This window comes from Stegodyphus dumicola, chromosome 12 (genome assembly GCF_044657685.1).
Source record: "Stegodyphus dumicola isolate Sdum_Otavi_A_Nest chromosome 12, ASM4465768v1".
In the NCBI taxonomy this organism is placed as follows: domain Eukaryota; kingdom Metazoa; phylum Arthropoda; class Arachnida; order Araneae; family Eresidae; genus Stegodyphus; species Stegodyphus dumicola.
The window spans coordinates 43,788,864-43,808,598 of NC_140779.1; the positions used below are offsets into that span (position 1 = coordinate 43,788,864).

General features: G+C 33.4%; 1 protein-coding gene across 2 annotated transcripts in view; it reads left to right on the forward strand.

The window, feature by feature from the left end:
* LOC118198978 (peroxisomal targeting signal 1 receptor-like) overlaps window positions 1–19,735 on the forward strand; it is a 159,956-nt gene that overhangs the window by 65,588 nt on the left and 74,633 nt on the right. For both annotated transcript variants that reach the window (XM_085827671.1, XM_085827670.1), the window contains exons 5-6: window positions 12,347–12,509; window positions 16,047–16,170. In XM_085827671.1, the coding sequence (XP_085683797.1) occupies window positions 12,347–12,509; window positions 16,047–16,170 (287 nt within the window). The remainder of the gene's footprint in view (window positions 1–12,346; window positions 12,510–16,046; window positions 16,171–19,735) is intronic.

Consider the following 19,735-nt stretch of genomic DNA (forward strand, 5'->3'; position numbering starts at 1 on the left):
CTAAAATGTAAAAATTAATGTAAAACTTGTTTTTTTTTTTTTTTTTTTTTTTTCCATCTAGTGAGACTTAAAATAATACAAAACAAATTATCACCTCTGGTGCTTTAGTGGCTTAAGTGGGTTACAACCCGTAAAACTTGACACGAAGCTACGACACTAACTGCATCAGACAGAGCTCGATTAACTTTCAAAACTTGCCAACCATACCTACATCAGGCCGCTCAGGTTTATTCTAACCAGCATGTCTCTCTAGGCAAGCAACAGTGGTGACAACATGTAGTCTTTTGCTATGAATCATGCTTATTATGATCTTACTTCTCATTTTAACCTATTTTGCTTGACATAAAATCTACTTGCTATTTACTAAACCTCTACACTGATGTCCAATTATTAAAAGTGTAAAATATTTAATTCTACCTGATAAATTTTATAAAGTTTCTTTTATTCTGAGACTTATTAATAATTATGTTAATTAATTCATTTTTAATAATAATGCATTCTACTTACGGATATATTTTATTTTTAGTATGGCATTACTAAAGTGAAGTTCAGGCACAGATAATATTTTTAATTGAATTTACTCAGTTCCCATTTGCTCAAAGGTTCTTAATTTTTTCATTAATCGTCTTTAAAAGTACTTAATTTTCGTGTTCAGAAATGTGTATGAAGCCTGGATGCCCTTATTTATAGAAGAGCTACTTAAACCTTTTTTTTTTTTTTTTTTTTTTTTAAATTGTAAATTTCAATAGCCATAATTCATTATACAGAAGTAAGAATAAACAGAATTCAAACTGAGCAAACAATTTCAAACCATGGCCTTTGCTTGCTAAATAATACAATTACTTCCACCACTCTTTTTTTTAAGGATCTCTCATGCTGTTCTTCCTCTATGTCACCATCTTGCCCTTATACTTCTTGTGTACAAAGGAATCCTTATGATAATGACCATCTTCCAGTATTTGTGTGTTTTGCTAGAGGAAGAATAACTTTCAACTTCTTTTTAAGTTTTTTCTTTATCTGGTAAAGTTAATTAATCCAATAACCCTAATCGAATTGAAGCAAATTATTGCTATGTCTGAAACAATGACAAAATCATGAGAAGGTTAAAAATTATCCTTTTTATTTAAACAGAATTTAGAACACAAAGGCAGTCACTTTCTTGTGCAACATTATAATCTACCAGTGGAGGTGACTGATCTAAATAGATAAATCAACTATCAATTAACTATCAGATTAATGACAACTATCAGACCTGGAAGGAAACTAATAGTGTGCACGTGATGCCAGAAACATGCTCTATCTTAAAATCTCAAAAACTTCAGTTTAAATACTGGTGATTCATGTTCTGGTGAGGAATATGGAAAGATGAAGTTATAATAAAGGCTGATATTATAAATAATTGGTTAATTAACATAAAATTCACTACATTTTTCCCCATAAGAATTTAAGTAATTAATGACTTTGCTAAGGTTAAACCTACAACATGAGCCAACTTTTATGATCACGGAGTTAAATGTGTAAAACTAAATAAAAATTGTTATAGAAGTGTCAATTTGGTTATACAGAACTTAGTGTCATCTCAATTTAGTTCATACTCATCTTCTTATAGGCATCTGGAAGAAAAAAATATTTTAGCAAAAACACATTTGAAATTTATAGATTTCAACTTCCATTAAAAAAAATATATATATATGTATATATGTTTTTCTTCTTGCTGTTGATCATTGTAATGTATGCCAGTACATGTGAAAATGTACAAAGGTTTCAACAAACTGCCTGCTAACTGAAATCTTGCATGATAATAACTTAGATATACTAGACTTCAAGGACATCCTATTTTAAACTGTATCTAATGTTCTAAAATGTTCTAAGCTTAATTTTCATTAAAACTTATGTATTGAATGGAGAGCCTATTTTTTAACCACTTAAATTCACTATGGTCTCTTTTACTTTACCGGTCTCTTTTACTTTATTTGAAATCATTATCATTTGCGAGCTCGTACATTAAATTTTATCCTCCATGGTATCAGAACATATTTCATGGAAAAGCATTTAAATTTCATTTACATTTAAAAGATTACCTAGTTTGCACTTTGTTTTACAGTGTACATAATTTGTTAATATCTGTTCTGCAAATGTGCCAAATTTTCTTAATAGTCTTTTGAACTAAAATAACAGTATCATATTTTACTAAAAACTAATTGGAGAACTTCTTGCTGAATAAAATCTAAGATCTCCTGCCTTAAAGCAAAACTCAACATACCTGGCAACTGTTGCAAAAGACATAAAATCATTTGATGAATCTGTAGTTTCTATCTGGGCCATTGATTTCTTGGTTCGTCAATTGGTAGTTTGCACTTCTGGGTATTGACTCTTACTCATTTGGATTTCCTCTAGGCCTGTGGGAGTTTTGGTGTATGCAGCCACTTTCTTGCTACTTGAGGTACCATTGAAAACCTCCTTTGATTCGCCTGGAACTTCACTATTGTCCTGGCTCATCCTCCATCAGTTGCTTGCCATGCAAATTCTGGCTTTATTGCCCTGAACTCTTCCCATTGTTGCAAAGCTATTTTGTGAATGGGCTTCATGTTTGTTAACTTCCAATGGTCACTGCTGATTCCTCAACTGGTTGCCATATCTTTGGTATCTTTGCACTTTTCTTTGCCATTTTGACAAGTTTCTGTTCTATCTTTTTGGCCTGTTTTTTTTTTTCAGACTTCTTGGTTTTCAGACTTGTTGGTTAGTTTTTCTTCTCTTTTCACCATTTCCGGCCTTCTTTCGCTTTCTTTATGAACCTGTGTACTCCGGATGTTCATAATGTACCTGCTGCATTTCTAGATGGCCCTTCATTGTGATTTGTGTACATTTGTGATTTCCGCAAAATCTTTGTTTGCAGTGGCATATCAGCATGCTCATAATAGCGCTTCATCTGATTGAGATTTGCATTGGTGCTTTCACCATTTTGACCTTTCATAAATACCACTGTTTCTGTCCTTTGCTCAATCAAAAATGGTCCTTTGAACTTAGAAACTTCCTACATTTCCTTCTGGTTTAATTTTCATCACTTTATCTCCCACCTTAGAACCAACTTCTAGCCTTTTCTTGTCATAATGCTTTTGTTTTGTCCTTACCAAATCCAAATTTTAACTGCCTCGTTCAGTAATTTCTGAATGTCTATCATCTTAAATTCCTCAGACTTGAAAAATATATACATATATTTAGGGGCATAATTAACTTTGTGCGAAGAAATAGTTCACGTGATGTCTTCCAAATCATATGATGTTTGGCCATCTTAAAGGCAAATAAAGAGTTTGTTCACACAGTCATCCCAAAGCTTGTGTTAATTTTTTGCCTAGCTGCAGATAATTTTAACTAACTTTCCCTTCACCTGCCTGTACGACTATGATCGATAAGGAGCCATCCTAAAACATTGTATGCGAAGCCCTGAACATGTAACCTGAAAAATTTGACGTAGGAATTGTTTTTCATTGTTTAATATTATTTTAATTGAAGCGCATTGTACGAGTCTAGGTGAACCGATATGGTGCCTTCCCAAAGTACACTTGAAATTTCTGTACCACAAAAAGGACTGCTAGCATTTCCCTTTTAGATAGTGATATAATTTGAGTTGGATTTAATGTCTTGCTAAAATATGCAATTAACTGCTGTTTTGCATAATTACAGCTCCTATTACAAAATCCAATGCATGTGCGAAGATTTGTAATTTACCATCTGTTTCAGGAAATTTCATGATGGGAGCTTGAATTAATGCTGCTTTAAGTCTTTCGAATGTTTTATTTCTTCTGCCAACCAGGTGAACCTGCATTTTTCCCCCCTAGAAGTTTAATAATTGTTCTGCTATGAGCAAAATATTTTATGAAAGTGCTGTAATGAGCAGGGCTGTGGAGACAGTAGGGTAAATGACAGACTCCGACTCCCTCATATATGTGTATGGGTTACAGCTTATTTTTTAATATAAAGTAATAGATGCTACAGGGAAAAAAACTGATAGCATAGCAAATTATTTATATTAATTATCATTTATTATGAAATAGAAAAACTGGCATTAGTTGTTTCTAAGAAACAGTATAGCTTCGGCAAGATCTTCTTTGTTGGAGGCCTATGGATCCGATTTGATAAACTTCAGAGCTGAGTAGAGTCTTTCCACACTAACTTGAGTAGGAGGAAGAGTTGTTACTGTTAGGGCTACTTCTTTTAACTTTTCAGGGTAGAATTTTTAAAGTTCTAAAAGAGGTGTCTTGCAAGCGCAATCATATTTCTCTATTTCTTCAAAGGCCGTGTAGAAATCTTGTTTTTATTTTTTCGTTTTTATATCTAAAGGTTCTTGGTTCTTTATTTCATTCGCTTTGCCCTTGCCTTTTCAATATTATCCAAAAATATTTCTTAAAATTTAATTCATCACTAGAAGAGGATGATAGAGACTCAATTGCAATGTTTGCAGTTTCCTATCCTGATTCGAATTCTCTAATTCTTCTGAGTATAATTTCATTCTTAATGAAAGCTCATAGATGACTTTCTTTGCCTTTTTAATTTGTTCGTCATCCAAGAAAATTCAATGTTTCAGATCTACATATATTGAACTCAGCAAGATCTCATTGTCTAGCAGACTAGTTTCTCTTTTCTTTATTGAAGAAATGATTCCTTCTGCAATAAACCTACCATTTCAGAAAGAACAAACATCCCATTCTTCCATTCTTGTCTCCTGTCAATTCTTCATATTGCAGCTTTTTTGTGGCTATATATGGTGTAGAAAGAAGAGTTTCCAATTCTGCAAGATCACTCCACAGTTTTTCTGTCAGTGAAACATTAGCATTATCTATTTCTTCAAAACAAGTTCTTAATTCTAAAAGCTCTTTATCATCAAATATGTACTTCCTTATTGTGTTGCTTGATCAATAATTGCTCCTTTTCCTGCTCGTTTCCTAAGAATGACATCAATTTTAGGAGTGCTGGCTTCTATTGCTGCTTACGTAAATTTACCAATGAGATTTATAACTAAATGAATCAGTTTAATTACTAATGGCAAATATCACACCCATCCTTATATTTATTTCTTAATATGTCAATAAAATAGAAAATAACTCTTTATTAATGTATACAGTCCATAAATAAAAATAATAACTCAGCTTGTCATTAATTTTTTTCAATTCATTTTAATTTCATTTCAAACTGTCCAACAAAAACTGGATTTGGAGTCGGAGTAAACCTGTTTTTAGAGACTCCGGCTCCTTTTACCCCAAAATCTGCCCAACTCCGATTCCGACTCTATGACTCTAACTCCGACTCTACAACCCTAATAATGAAAGCACAAGCCCAAAAATGATGTCAATGGTTTTTTTTTCTAGATTAGGGTAATTTTTTTATTGCTCTAATTTTAGAATCATTTGTCTTGATTCCCATTTGAGATATTGTATAGCCCAGGTCTGAATTTTCATTTGTCCGCATTCACCTTTAAACCTGCTTCTCTTAGAAGTAGAAACATTTCTTGTAAATCCCAAATGTTTTCGTCTATTGTCTCACTAGTAACTATTATATCGGCTAAGTAAATAAACATAGATTTCGCGAGGACAGGTCTTAGAATAATATTCATGTCTTTTTAAAACATGGCAGATGCTCCATGTAAGCCAGATAGCATTCCAAGTAAAGCATTAACTTCTGATTTGGTAATAAGTGCAGTTTTTGGTATATCTTCTGGTTTCTTATATATCTGATGAGGAGAGGTCTAGTGTCATCACGTATTTCGCGGATTTGATTTTCCTAACTATTTCCTCAATTATTGGTAAGGGATAAACCAGATATTTTATTATACTATTTAGTTTTCTATAGGTAATAGCAAAATGCTGTGTTATTGACTACAGAAAATTAAATAGGATAGCAAAATTCTTTCAGCATTTCTTAATTTTTTGCTTGGCATAATACTACAGGGCTAATGTATGGACTATTTATGGGGACTATAATTTTATTCTTTAGAATTTCTACAATATGTTGTTTTATTATTTCTTCCTTGATCTTATAGTGGTAGGTTTTTGCTTGGTGGGAAGTGTTCCTAGTTTCTATTGTGTGATTTACCACTTCAGGCAACCGTGGTGCCTCATTAAATAAATTTGAAAATTTTCTTAGCAACTGCTTCAGCTGTCTCGTCCGTATTCAGTTTCTTTAAATTCAAAGCTGGTGGCTGGATTTCTTTTTCCAACAGCTTATTCATATCCATTTGCACAGTAGCATCTTGAAAATTAATTTTTGCACCCACAGCCAAGAAATCCATTCCCAACATTAAGTTTACTTGCAGATTTTTCACCATAAAGAAAATAACTGTGTGGTGTTCATTTTTCACTGTTTGCCTTGGGTGGCGATCAATCTTGTTCCTTCGACACCAGTGCTGTGCTGTGAGAAAATTCGGATTACCCTTGGCTCTTCTATCTCAGAGCCACGTAATGATATTTGAATTAAGGGGAGTTTTGTTGTAGACACATATGTATAACTAAAGTCTAGGTATGTCAGTTTTGAAATATTGCAGTACCTTTTCTTCGAGTAATCGATCAATTCTTTAAAGTCAAATTTAAAGTCTGCTTTGTCTTGCTGTTCAGTTTAAAAATAAATTCTGTTCTGAATGAACTTTCTGTAGCTATTTCAGGATCATTATGAGAGTGATCCAAAAAAAAAAGTTTACAAGGCAAATGAAAAAGTATTTATTAACAATAGAAACAAGATACAAATGGGAATCAAGAGACACATCTGACCTTCACTTTTCTACATAGTCGCCAAACCTGTTTAGGCATTTGTGAGAACGTTCGACCAACTTGTTTATCCTGTCTTGGTAGTATTCAGGGCCATGCTCTTTGAGCCATTTCTCGGCAGCTGTTTTCACTGCATCGTCTGAGGTGAACCGTGTTCCGGATAAGTATCGCTTCAACGCCGGAAAAATGAAATAGTCACTTGGAGCCAAATCAGGGCTGTATGGGGGGTGATTCCAGACCTCCCACTTGAACCTTTGCAGCAATTCCTGAGTCTGCCGAGCTGTATGGAGCCTGGCATTGTCATGCAGAAGAATGACGCCTTTGCTCAGTAATCCAGGCCGTTTGTGTAGGATGGCTTTACTCAATTTCGTTATGGTTGATCATAACAATCAGCCTTAATGGTATGGCCACGCTCCAAATACTCGATTAGGATAACACCAGTCGTATCCTAGAAAACGGTTGCCATCATTTTAGCGGCAGAGGGTGTGACCTTAAACTTCTTCCTCATCGGTGATCCAGCGTGTTTCCACTCCATCGTGGCTCTTTTGGATGTGGGGGTGATGAAGCCATGTTCCATCACTGGTAACGATGCGATCAATGAAGTGTTGGTTGTCTGAATGGTATCGCTGAAGAAATGTGAGGCTGCACATCATTAGAGTGGCCTTATGCTCCGCAGACAATGCACGTGGCACCCAGCAGGCACAAACTTTGGAATATCGCAACTCATTGGTTACGATACGTTGAACGTTACCATAACTCAGGTCCAATTGTGAGGCAATCTCACGCACGGTTACTCGTCGATCCCTTTGGATGATTTCTTCAACACGTGCCATGTTGATATCCGTTTTTGAAGAACTTGGATGGCTGCTCGCTTGTATATTGCAGTTTTCCACATGCTCCCTGCCCGCTTAATAAGAATGACACCATTTTGCTACTTTTGTCTCCATATACCTCAACGATTTGTCTGTGAATTTCGGATGCAGCCACATTCTTAGCCCATAAGAATCGAATTACAGCTTGCACCTCTATGCGAGACCACTTTTCTAGACGTCATGCCATTACTGTCGCTCTTAAGTGTCTGCGTACTGACGCTACTTACTCGTAGAACCACTGTAGGACAACTAGCGCCATCTGTCAACCATCCTGGGTGGAAATATTCACTCCACAATTATTACATTTCAAATGCTTCTGCTTGTAAACTTTTTTTTTGGATCAACCTACGTATGTTGATGACCTCCATATAAGATGCTAGAGTCCAGATATGTAGTATTGCTGAGAGATAATTGCATATAATTTTTAACAGGATTCAGGTATGGTCAAAGAACATGAATTTTTGTTTTCAAAATGAAAAACTGCTATCGGGCATTTTTTTCAGAAAGTGAAATCTTCATCCTGAGATTCACCTTGAAGGGTCATTCCAGTTGCATCTGAAGTGAAGTTCTTAAAAATGATGTTTGAACAAAAGCTGGTTTTCCTTGCACTTTTCCTTTACTTGAAGAAAAAATATTCTTAAATCTTCTGAAAGTCCTGGCCTGACATTATCTAGCCTGGCCAAAGTCATTGACTGCCTTTCTCCCTCTTTACAATCTTGCTTTACTTTCCTCCTGAGGTGCAGAGCATGATTTGTTGTTCCACATTTATATGGTACTCATTGTTCTAATTTATGGCTGTCATTTATGGAATGGTGCAGTCTTGTGTTTTGTTGAAACTAGATTCTGTTCATCATCAGGCTCTGTATATTTGATCTTGATTTTTCAAATCATCTCCCATGTATGCTTGTTGCTTAGAATCATCATTTTAATGAAGACATGAACAGATATTTCTTCAACACTTTTTTAGTATGATGTCGCAACCTTACCATCCTAGTCTCTGTATGCTTGATGACTGTTAAACCTATTATTTGCAGTATAGCCTGTCTGTGTTCCTCTGTTCCCTCAGTAATAAAGGAACACAGCCACTGACAGAAAAATACATGTCTTCTGATTTGAAGATCCAAACCATAAAACATCTTGAAATCCTGCCTCAGGATAACTGAGAATTTCAGCTCCTGTGTATTTTCCATTATCTTGATAAAAGAAAAATTAATGAGATAATATATAAGTAATATTTTATTAAGCACAGATATAAATATGGTAGTTGCATTTCAATCAATGTACACAGGTGGTTCAAAAACAGTTTGTCATGTTGGAGTGTCATTTGTGATTCGAGGCCTGCATGATGCTTACTGTGTATTTAATAGGAGAAAGTGCATAATGTGGGCTGATTCGCTTAGTACACTGAAAGCTTTAAAACATTTTTTTCTGAGACCCAAAATTCTGTTGCTGCAGAATTTGTTCAATAATATCTAAACTTAGAGATGTGGGTACCAAATTCTCTACTATTAGATTCTGTGATGGGTAAAGATAAAAAGTAATGAGCTGCCAGACCTTATAGTAAAGTCTGCTATGAAATTCTCCAGTTGGTCCTTTTTTTAGTCCAAAGGGGCTTTGTCCCTGAGGGACTATTGTTTTCGTTTTGCGATTTTGCATTGAAACTCTATAAATGGCTGTATCGCTTTTCAAGCTATTGCCACCAAATATTATTGCCCTACATTATATTTGAAGAAATTAAATAATGAACAATCTGCATAAATCATGTTCCTAGCATTGTGATAAAACAATGGTATTTAGAGCCATCCAATTTTGAATGACGTAATCCTACTGCAAATATGGGCATCTGAAAGCCCAAATTTGGAATTTGTTTTATTATCGATTACATATTTTTTAAAACCTCAACGAATTTTTGATTAACAAATGAGAAATGGCAATGTTTGTAGTACAGAAAAAACATTTTTATCTCCAGTGCGTGAGACTTTGTATCTGAAATTCTAAAGAAATGCTCAATTTAAAATTATTTTTCGATAAAGCTCTTGAACTAAATTTTATGGTTTAAGTGCGAAGAACATGATATTAACTAAATAAAGGTAACACATAAAATGTTAAAAAAAAAAGCCTCTTTGTACGTAATTTAAAATCTGAAACAGTTCAGATTTTTTTTAATCTTTTTTTTTTTTTTTTTTTGTTTGTTTGTTTTGTTTGTTTGTAATTTTCTTTTTTTGAGAGATTAAAATAGTAATCAAGTCTTGGCAATGACTAATAGAACTTGCAAGTAAATAATTGATTAAGAAGCATAATGCCTAGAGTAGAGTAGTAGTAGGTGAAGAGAAGTTGGAAGGAGAAGGCCCTTTTAACTCATCTTAGAATCTGTCACTGAGTTACACACAGTTAACCATTAACCCTCTCGCTGCATAATTTTTTTATCAAAATAGGTTCAAAAATTGCATGTTTTTATTATATATTTAAAATCTACTCATATTTTAGAGTTAAAATACAAAAAAAAGTTTTTTTGTAAAAGAGTCCCCCCCTCAATATATATTTGGATTATAAAAAAGGTTGTTAAAAAATTGAAATTGAAGAATAATTATGTGAAATCAAAATTTTGAAAATTATTCATGGTTAAATTTTATGAAATACAAAGGTAAAATGTATATACTATTAAAAATAATCAAAATACGTACAAAATATTTATTAGAAATGAAGTTTACTATGATAAACTTCGAAACAAAGCTCAAGGCAGAGTCTTACCTTTGCAATCTTTGTACCAAATTAGCGTTTCTTTGCAAATCTTTTTGACAGTTTCAGACCCTTTTTAGCAACAAACACTGTGTACAAGGTTGTTTCTTAATGCAATTGGGGGTATACGGGCAGCAAAATGTTGAGCAATTAGTCTCATGGGATTGAGAGTTGAACTACAGACATCTTTGAGCTTTGAGAAGAACACACAAAATGTTGCAAATCATGCTTGTATATTCGCAGAAATATGGACAGATAATGCCATCATGTTAACCCAGATCTGAATAAACAATTAAACATTACAGAAAAGCTGAAATGAAACCACGAATAGGAAAAGAGCAGGTTGCACAGTTAAGTAGACAGAAGAAAAAAAAAAAAAAAAAAAGAAAGAAAGAAATAAAATACATGGTTTTCCTGTTATTGGGACCGGCTTCAGAAATGTCTGAATATATGAATTTGTGTTTGTTATGTATGTGCATGTATGTATATACACAGATACATTTGTACTTGTATATGTATACATGCTTACATGAACACATACATGTATGCATACACATATACGTTTCTTAACCCATTCCTGATAACGGAACAGTACAAATGCATCCCCATGAAAACTGCAGGTTGCGCAAATTTTACTACTTCTACATTGCCTGTGGAAACCGCAGGATACGTAGCGAGAGGGTTAAAAGCCGAGAGTGAAGCTGAATTTTCGAATTGTAGTATTATTCATTTGATGCATCAATCACATTTTGCTAAAATGCTTATTTTTGGCAAGACCTCATGTGAAGAATTTTAATAGTTCTCATCTCAGTCTTTACCTTTTAATTACAACTAAAATTATTAGTTTTAATCTCTTTTAGTTCTTAAGAAAGATTGGGCTTTATCACTTAATCTGAATTGAATGTAAAATATTACTCTTAACAATATGAGAGTTTACCTGGTTTTATATTTCTTTATCCATCTTGTCATTGGAATTATTTCATTACATTAATAAATATACAATAGTCCATTATTTTATTGCTTTTATGATTCTAATGTTTCACTCTCCCCTCATAAAATTTTATCAACATAATATTGCTGTGAGATTTATGATTTTTATGCTGATTCTAAATGAGAGCACAGACATAACCATACATTTTTTGCCTACACTCTGGTCAGGTTATGCTTCAGGATACCCACCAACGAACCAGCTAACTAATTGAGTATAACTGTATGAAACTATGTCATGAAGTTGTTTTGTAGAAGTATATTCTGTTAAAAAAAGCCCACCAGCGGCCGAGCGGTAAAGTCGCTGAACACTGGTAGTTCGGTCCGAGGTTCGAATCCCGCGAACGGGCTGGCTGCATGGGCGTTTTCGTGGTTTTCCCCATGTGTAACGTGTATACGAGCCAGTTTCCCTTAGAAAGTCCTCCACGAAGGCATCCCTCCCCTTAGGCAGATAGCCCTCTAGGCTTTGCCATAATCCCACACACACACACACTCTGTTAAAAAAAAATCTACCTTCAAGTTATGTATAATGAATATTAATATGTATAATAAAAGAGATGATGTTTTGTATATATTTTCAATATGAGCTATATCTCACAATTAATTGCTTTCCTTTCCTGCTTCATTAATTTTATGTTTTAATTTAAAATTTTTATTTCTTACTGCGTTTATTTCTAAATCTTACTGCGTTTGTCTTGGCCTTTTTTAATCACTGTTTTATGTTCTGTGTGCTATTAAGTATCCTGTTTATATTACAACTTATTTTTAAAATTTAAGCCCTGGGAAAAAAAAAAAAAAAAAAAAAAAAAATTGAAAACAAATTGATATAGACTATGATAATTATGATGAGCAAAATATTTGATTTTTAGAGTAATTATTGAGGTTGTTATATGAATTTTATTATTTTTATCAATGATTATTGAGAAAATGTGAAAGTTGTCATTTTCTAATCTTTTCTGAAAGTTTTCTACAAATTTTTTTTATTTCCAGGTGAAAAAGTTGAAGATTTTTCTGGTGAAAACGTCTGGAGGCAAATTTATTCAGATTCACATAATCTTGCGTATGAAAACAATAGATTAAATGCTTTAGATTCTGAGTCTTTCGATAATAAATGGGGTGATGAATTTTTGATAACATCTGAGCAAGATATACAGTAAGATTTTAGCCTTATTCTCTCTTTTTATGTGAATTCCTCCTTTCAGATTTGGCATTTATAAGTAATTACAGTAGGATGTCCGAGATCCGGACTCGTTGGGACTTAAGTGTTTCCGGATTTGGGGTTTTTCCAGATATTAGATCATCTGTTTATATCTATTAAGATGGCATGTAGAAGTTATAAAATTAAAAATACAAAATAATGAAGCATTTATGATTTAAAGGGTATCAAAATTTACAGAGGGAAAAAAAGCTTAATATTTATTTCTTTACATTATTAAACATTTCTTTCAATGTAAGCTGTTTTGAGTTTGTTTTTTATGCTAATACTTTCTCTTTAATTCTGTAGACATAATTTCTTGCCCAGTCATAAAGTTCCATTGTTAAATTCCTGTAATTGCTGTGTCAAGAATTCAAATAACTTAGAAATCAAATTTTTACATTTACAATCACCTCTCTGTCACTTTCTTTACTATCGGTAGCGGTATTTTCTGGATTTTGAATCATACTACAGATTTTGCCATCCATGAATTGACTGATGATTGGGACATAGTCATCGCAATGAAAAATTTGTTATATCATATTCATTTATTACCGCTTCTCCACATTTCTTTACAAAATCCATTAATTGGAAAATTTTATCTTTGGTTTGCAATATCTGAAAACCTCCAAATTTACAGCTATCATTTTCATCATCCTCACCATGAAATATGATATTTGGCCATAAATTATGCCAAGCATCACTTTGTCACGATCGTAACTTCTAGTATAACGAATAATTTTTCCATTATTCATTGTAAGCGGGATATCGGAATCCACAAAAAATTGAAAAAGTTCCTTTTCCTGTTTTCTTATATCATGTATATTTTCTTATGTCATATTATTTTCCATTTTTTGTAGCAGTTCTACTTTTTGTTTAATGCACATCAAAGTCTTCCCTTTGTATGTCTTGTTAGAATAGCTCCAGAATTAGAAACTCTTTTACGTAAGTGGAAGTTCAAACTTTAGTTTTCATAAAATTGCTGTAATAATGACAGCCTGCAAAAAATAACAAGGTGGATCAAATCAGAAAGTTAAGGAGCAGCGCAATCAGCTATATTAACTGAAATTTCTTAGAATCAGTTAAGTGTAATTTTAGCCTAGCTTAACACGTCCACTATACATTATTGGCTTTGTATCATGAAATTGTCGACGAAAGACAAGTTGTTCCGCTAAACTTTGTCTTGCTTCTATCATACACTGAGACAATTAAGCCTAAAATTGTATTATTTTAGTTATTTATTATATTAACGTCTATTTCTTGCACATGCTTAAGGCTGAATTCTGAATAAATAAAGTCCCTCATATACTTAAGCTTACTGAAGGCTGGCGCTAGATATTTTGGCTCCTGATGCTGTCACTGCGAGTCCTAAATTCTGCTACCAAGAGCCTTCGTAAGTTCTAAATTTTTGCCGACCCTTAAGTTTGGGTCCCAGTGCTTTCCCTAAGTTCTAAAAATTTTATGATCTCTTAATTTTGTTACAAAGTGCTTCTCTTAATTCCAAAAATTTTGTGTTCCTTAAATTCTGCTGTCTGCTGAGGCCGAACGAGCTCTGGCTTGGGTTCTGAGTTTATGTGAATAGGAAAATCAGTTATTCATAATTCAAATAACACCAAGTGTCATCTTTTGGCATATGAGCATCATTAACAAAATCTATTTTGAGCATATGGAAAGAAATTTTTGTTAGATTTTTCCTCGTCAACATTTAGCGCATTTAATTTAAACTGTAATCATAGCCAAGCGTAATGTCAATGTAAAAGGTTTGTATACTCTTTGTTATTCAATTACTAATTAAAAAAAATTGTTTAGGCATTGCTGTATGAGTTTTACTCAAGTTGTCATGTGTTAATAAACATGTAGTTATGAAACCAAATTATAATAAATAATGGTTTGGAATGATGGCGTCAGGGATATACCATATTGATAGGTGTAAAATCAATGATGTTTCTATGGAGAATGTTTTGGTTTGAGATGTATGCCAAGCAGGCTAAATTATTGATCACACAAATTTATGCTAAAATGATCATTTCTTCAGTAACATTGTATTTTATTCGGTGCCAAAGTAAAATTAAGAATCAAGACTCTCCTGATGTTTTATTATGGAGTGAAAAAAATCAAATGCGTATGCGTAAAACATTAAAAAAATTTCCTAAAGAAAAGACTGTTGGTGACTTTGAGGACCGTATTTTCGATCATTCCAGACATTGGACGTCCGGATCTCGGATTTGTACTGTATTAATAGGGATTTCGGTTGTTGCTATCATTTCTTGTTCAGCCATAGATTTTGTGAATATGGTTGGTAAGCAAGGGTTATGTGGCCTAATGTGATATTAGCTGGATATTTTATGATATATGGGAACGAGTGTCTTGTTGCATAAGGATATTATGTCTCTTGATTAGCTACTTCAGGTAAATTTGTTTTATTATATTGTTTCACTATATGTGAGAAAGACATGGTAAATGATAATAGAATAACATTACCACACAATAAGAATACTTTCTTAGGGTGGAGGGGTGAATTTGGGAAGCACTATAAATGCTCCTTCACATACAAAGACTTAATTGACCAGGGACATTTTTTTTCCCTAGGCCTTTCTTGTTGCAGCTAACAATTCAAAGCAAATTCTCTCCCTATTCTTCCTCAGTGTGAGGGAGTTAAACTTCCTACTTAACATGCCTTGTTCATGCGATTAAGATTGTAGAATACCAATGTATCTGACTTGTCCACCGTATCTTGTCTGTTACAGCCATGTGTCAAAGTACAGTGCAATTAGTATCAATAATAGATATTAAATTTCTCAACTATCCTAAGGGCAATTTTGGGGGATTAGCTTCCACAGTTTGCCTTATAAGAGTATTTGCATAAGATTATGGTCAATGTCCATATGGTTCATTTGCAAGTGATGTTGCCTGCACAAAACATTTCAAACCAGCTGTGGATGATGCATTTATTTAGCATTTATCAGATTGTGATGATTAGTATTATCCATTTTAGAATGCTACCTAGGTTGAATTCAAAGAAAAATTACCTGAAGTGTCTTAAAATCCATAATTTACTTTGATAGCTCAATATAAACACAATACTGTAATGCCTAGCCAATTGAACAGCACAGTTTATCAATCACAAGTTACCAAGTATATGATATTCATGCAATATTAGTGGCTGCATACTAGTAATTCAGTGGTTATTTCCAGCATTACTGGTAGCAACTGTGCAGTAAAGTCACTAAACTTATAATTTAACTTGGGTTTGATTTCAGGTGAATGGGTTGGCTGTATGGGTGTTTTTGCGAATTTCCACATTTTTTCACAAAGGCATCCTTTCTCTTAAGCAGATAGCTCTGATGTCCTTTACCGTAATCAAAGAAACAAAACCAGACTAACCCAGCATTGCTTAAAATTGACCATTTCAAATGCACTATAACTCTTTATAACAAATGTTTGTCAGTATTAAAAGTTTTATGATGTTTAAATTCTTATTTATTTATCTTGCAGAAATCAGCGTCCCTTAGGCAATGAATGGGCTCAAAACTTTAAAGCTCAGAGTTGTAGTGAAATTAATGAAATAGCAACTGGTTTATCTGATTCTGTCACAGATCCTAAAATATCAGAATCTAAGGTAGGTTTTTTTTAAAAAATATTTTTATTTTCTGTTTACCTGCTCCCCTTCTTCCTTCCATTAAACATGATTCAGATACATTTTAAAAGCGTTGGAAAGTTTTAAATAAATTGATGCTGTTTATCAAAAATGCTTTTAAAGTCTTTCAAGGTTATAGTAGAACATCATTATGTATTGTTAGCCAGGTTGAAAAATTTGTGGTGCCGAAATAAAAGTGCACAGAATTAAAGGATAGTGACAGATACTGAATGTTGCTGCAAAAACGTTATTCCAAACATTTGTTGCAAAATAATTAAATAGAATTTGTACAAAGCATTATTTAACATAAATTACTATATACATTATATAGTAACATATACATATTTAGTACATAGTAACATAAATTACTATGTTTACCAGTAGATGTTGAATTTGAAGTCAAGTGTAAGAAAATTAAAAAATAATAAAAAAATGATCTCGCATGTTTTCCAAGAAATCTTTCTTTAAAATGGTATATTATTACCTCTAGCCGAAATACAAACCTCATATCTTTACCAAACTAATGATCAAGTCTTGTATAATTTCTTGTCAGTTTTCTGAAAGTGCACTTTTCAGATCCTGCAGGATCCAGGGAGGCATTAGACATATTGCAGTTCAGTGGTTTAAGTTATCCAACATGTACTGAATCAGGTTTAAATCTGGTGTGTAAGCTAGCTGTCTATTTCAATGATGACTTTTGTTTCTGAGTGTTCTGACACTAGAGATGCTTGGTGCAGATGAACACTCATCCATTAGCAAAAAATTCTCAACACCACACCTAAACAGTCTTACCTGAGGTTTCAACCACCTTATCATTTTATTTAAATGGTTAAGCCTTTCTAAAACAATTGCTCACAATTCCAGATGATTTTGGTCTTATAGTGTAGAATTGTCTTTTTTAGAGAAGCTTGTGTTGAAAATTGATATTAGTGTCCACAAGAAGGTTCACTTATTTAATTTGAGGCAGCCATTTTTCGCAAGAAATAATCTAAAATTTGGTGTCACTTACTTCATCGTTTGCAGCTGTTTTTTTTTTTTTTTTTTTTTTTAATACCATGACATTTCGTATGGCAGTGTTTTCAAATTATGAAATTTTGTCTCTAGTTTATTTCTGCGATGATAATACATTCCCCCTTTTTTCTTCTGTTTTTTTAGCTATTAAGTTTTCTCCTTTTATCCCTACCAGCCATGATGTTTTCTATGACTATGCTATTTGTCTTGTTTTCTGTGTTATTTTTTTTTCCCTATGGGGGTTTTACTGTGATGTTTTTAGCAGAAACCAAACAGAATTCTACAAACATGTTTTGCATGCACCACCAAACAGTTTTCTATGTGATAAATTAACAAAAACAACACTTTTTCCAGTAATTCGTTATTGAGAAAGAGATAAAGGATATAAAATTTCATGTAACAGAAGTGACTGATATCAAGAAAAATTGCCTTTTTTCCCAGTTAGACAATGTTTAGGCCAAGCTACTTATAACTGAAGATATTTATAATAATATTGCATGTAACTAAAAATGTTTAAAATTATCTAAAACTGATTTGTTTTAGGGATTTAGAAACTTGCATATTATTGTGAAAAAGGTATAAACAAGATGCAAATGAGTAATTGAAATTAAGTTTAGTTCTTGAAAATTATGGACAAATTTTTAATCTTTATTTTCCTCTTCCTTTTTGTCTATTTTTTAAATATTGGAACTACAGAAAAATATCCTGACTAAAAAAAAGGATTAAGCAGTTCTATTTCCATCGATATTTTATAGCACTCCTGTTCATGAGAAAAAGAATGGAAAACTAAGCTTCCCTGCAACATGCATTGCAAAATATTGTTACGAAATGTCCAGGCGCGGTAAAATAGCTTCCTTGCAAAGCTGGTTTAGGGTTGCCATAAAATGGCAAGGGAAGGCAGGGTTGCCACATTTGGCAATAAATTGCCCATTTGGCGGCAAAATTGGCAATATGCCATGGACGGATGGAGAACTTTCTGGAATGAATTCTTATCGTTTTCGCCCAGAATGTTGTCGAACACAAGCCAAAAACTATATAAACCCTGCTGGTCTGCAGTGTGTGTGTGCTTCATCTAGCGAGCTGATAGTCAGTCATTGAGCGAGTGTCTCGAAGATTAGCGCCGAGTTGGTCGTCGAGTGCATTAAAGAATCTCTAAAGGTCCGTCTACACGTAGCGATTTTCTCGGCCGACTTAGCCGGGTGACAATATTTGAGATAGCTCGCCTGTCCACATGGAACGATTTTCTCGTTAGTACAGGAATTCACTCAGCCAATCACTGTGATAGGAAGTGTTCCCACCCTTACACTGTCACACTGTGTCAAAATGATGGACGACTATTTTAAATTGCTACTATAGATACAGCTACAATTTTGAACTTAGCTACTGCTACAAAAGAGGGGGAAAAAAAAGAAAATGCGTTTGAACCAGAAATTGTGTCAAACGAGGAAAAATTCATGGTGCCTTCGTAATACCCTGCTCTGGGAGTTGCGTATTGAAGACACGGTGCAATTCGGAAAGTATTTACGGATGATGCCGCGTGATTTTTATTTTTTGCTAAATTTAATTTACAGCAAAATTAAAAAAAAAAAAAAAAAGCTTTTCCTGTATGTACTGAGTGCACAGATTACTCCTTTTCTATTTTATTTATTTATTTTTAAATTTCATTTTCTGGCACTCCTATTTGTGCACTTAAATCTTGAAATAATAAAATAACCATGTTTCAGAAAAAATAAGTAACTACTGGGAAAAAGAAACTACTGGGCTATTCAGGAAAAATAAGTAATCAAAACCTTTATTAATGAATAAATAGACAATAATGTCATGAATATCAAACCAATATGAGTAAAAAGTAGTAATAAAGAATAAAGATTACTACATTACTAAAGCAACAGTGTAATTTCTGTGCAAAAATTTCAAATAAGAAATATCATAAAGGTGCAAAGTCTTAAGTAGTATATTTATTGAACATTAAAAAACTAATATCAGCGTAATTAAATAAATAATACAGTCTGAAAACTATGATCATATGACTCTATCAGTTAATTAGCTAATAAAATTTAGCAATATTATATTAAATTGGGCTGTAATCTGTTTTTGCAAAACTCAGTTAACACAAAACTGAGTTTGTGACTTGTGATTTTCTTTTGACCAGTAGATCTAAAACACGTGCCAACGGCCATTCGAAAAATAAAAAGAAAGGCGTTAAAAATCGATAAACACCACACCCATAGGCGAAAAATTAAAAAGTGTCTTTTATGTCATGCAGTTCGAATTTAGTGATGGAGAAAGGAAATTAAAAAGGTCCTTGCAGGCGCAGAAAGTCCAAAACTAGGGTGGGGGATCGAATCCACGATCCCAATGTACAACCTGCTCTGCTCTTTACCACTGAACTATGATTGCTCATGTAGGAGGTGTCGGAAAAGCTATGTATTTCTTCACCCGATTAACCCCTTCGTGCCGACTGTCACGTATACGTGCCAGCAACGAACACACTTATCTACCGGCCGACACGCAGGCGTGCCACAGCATTGTTGCG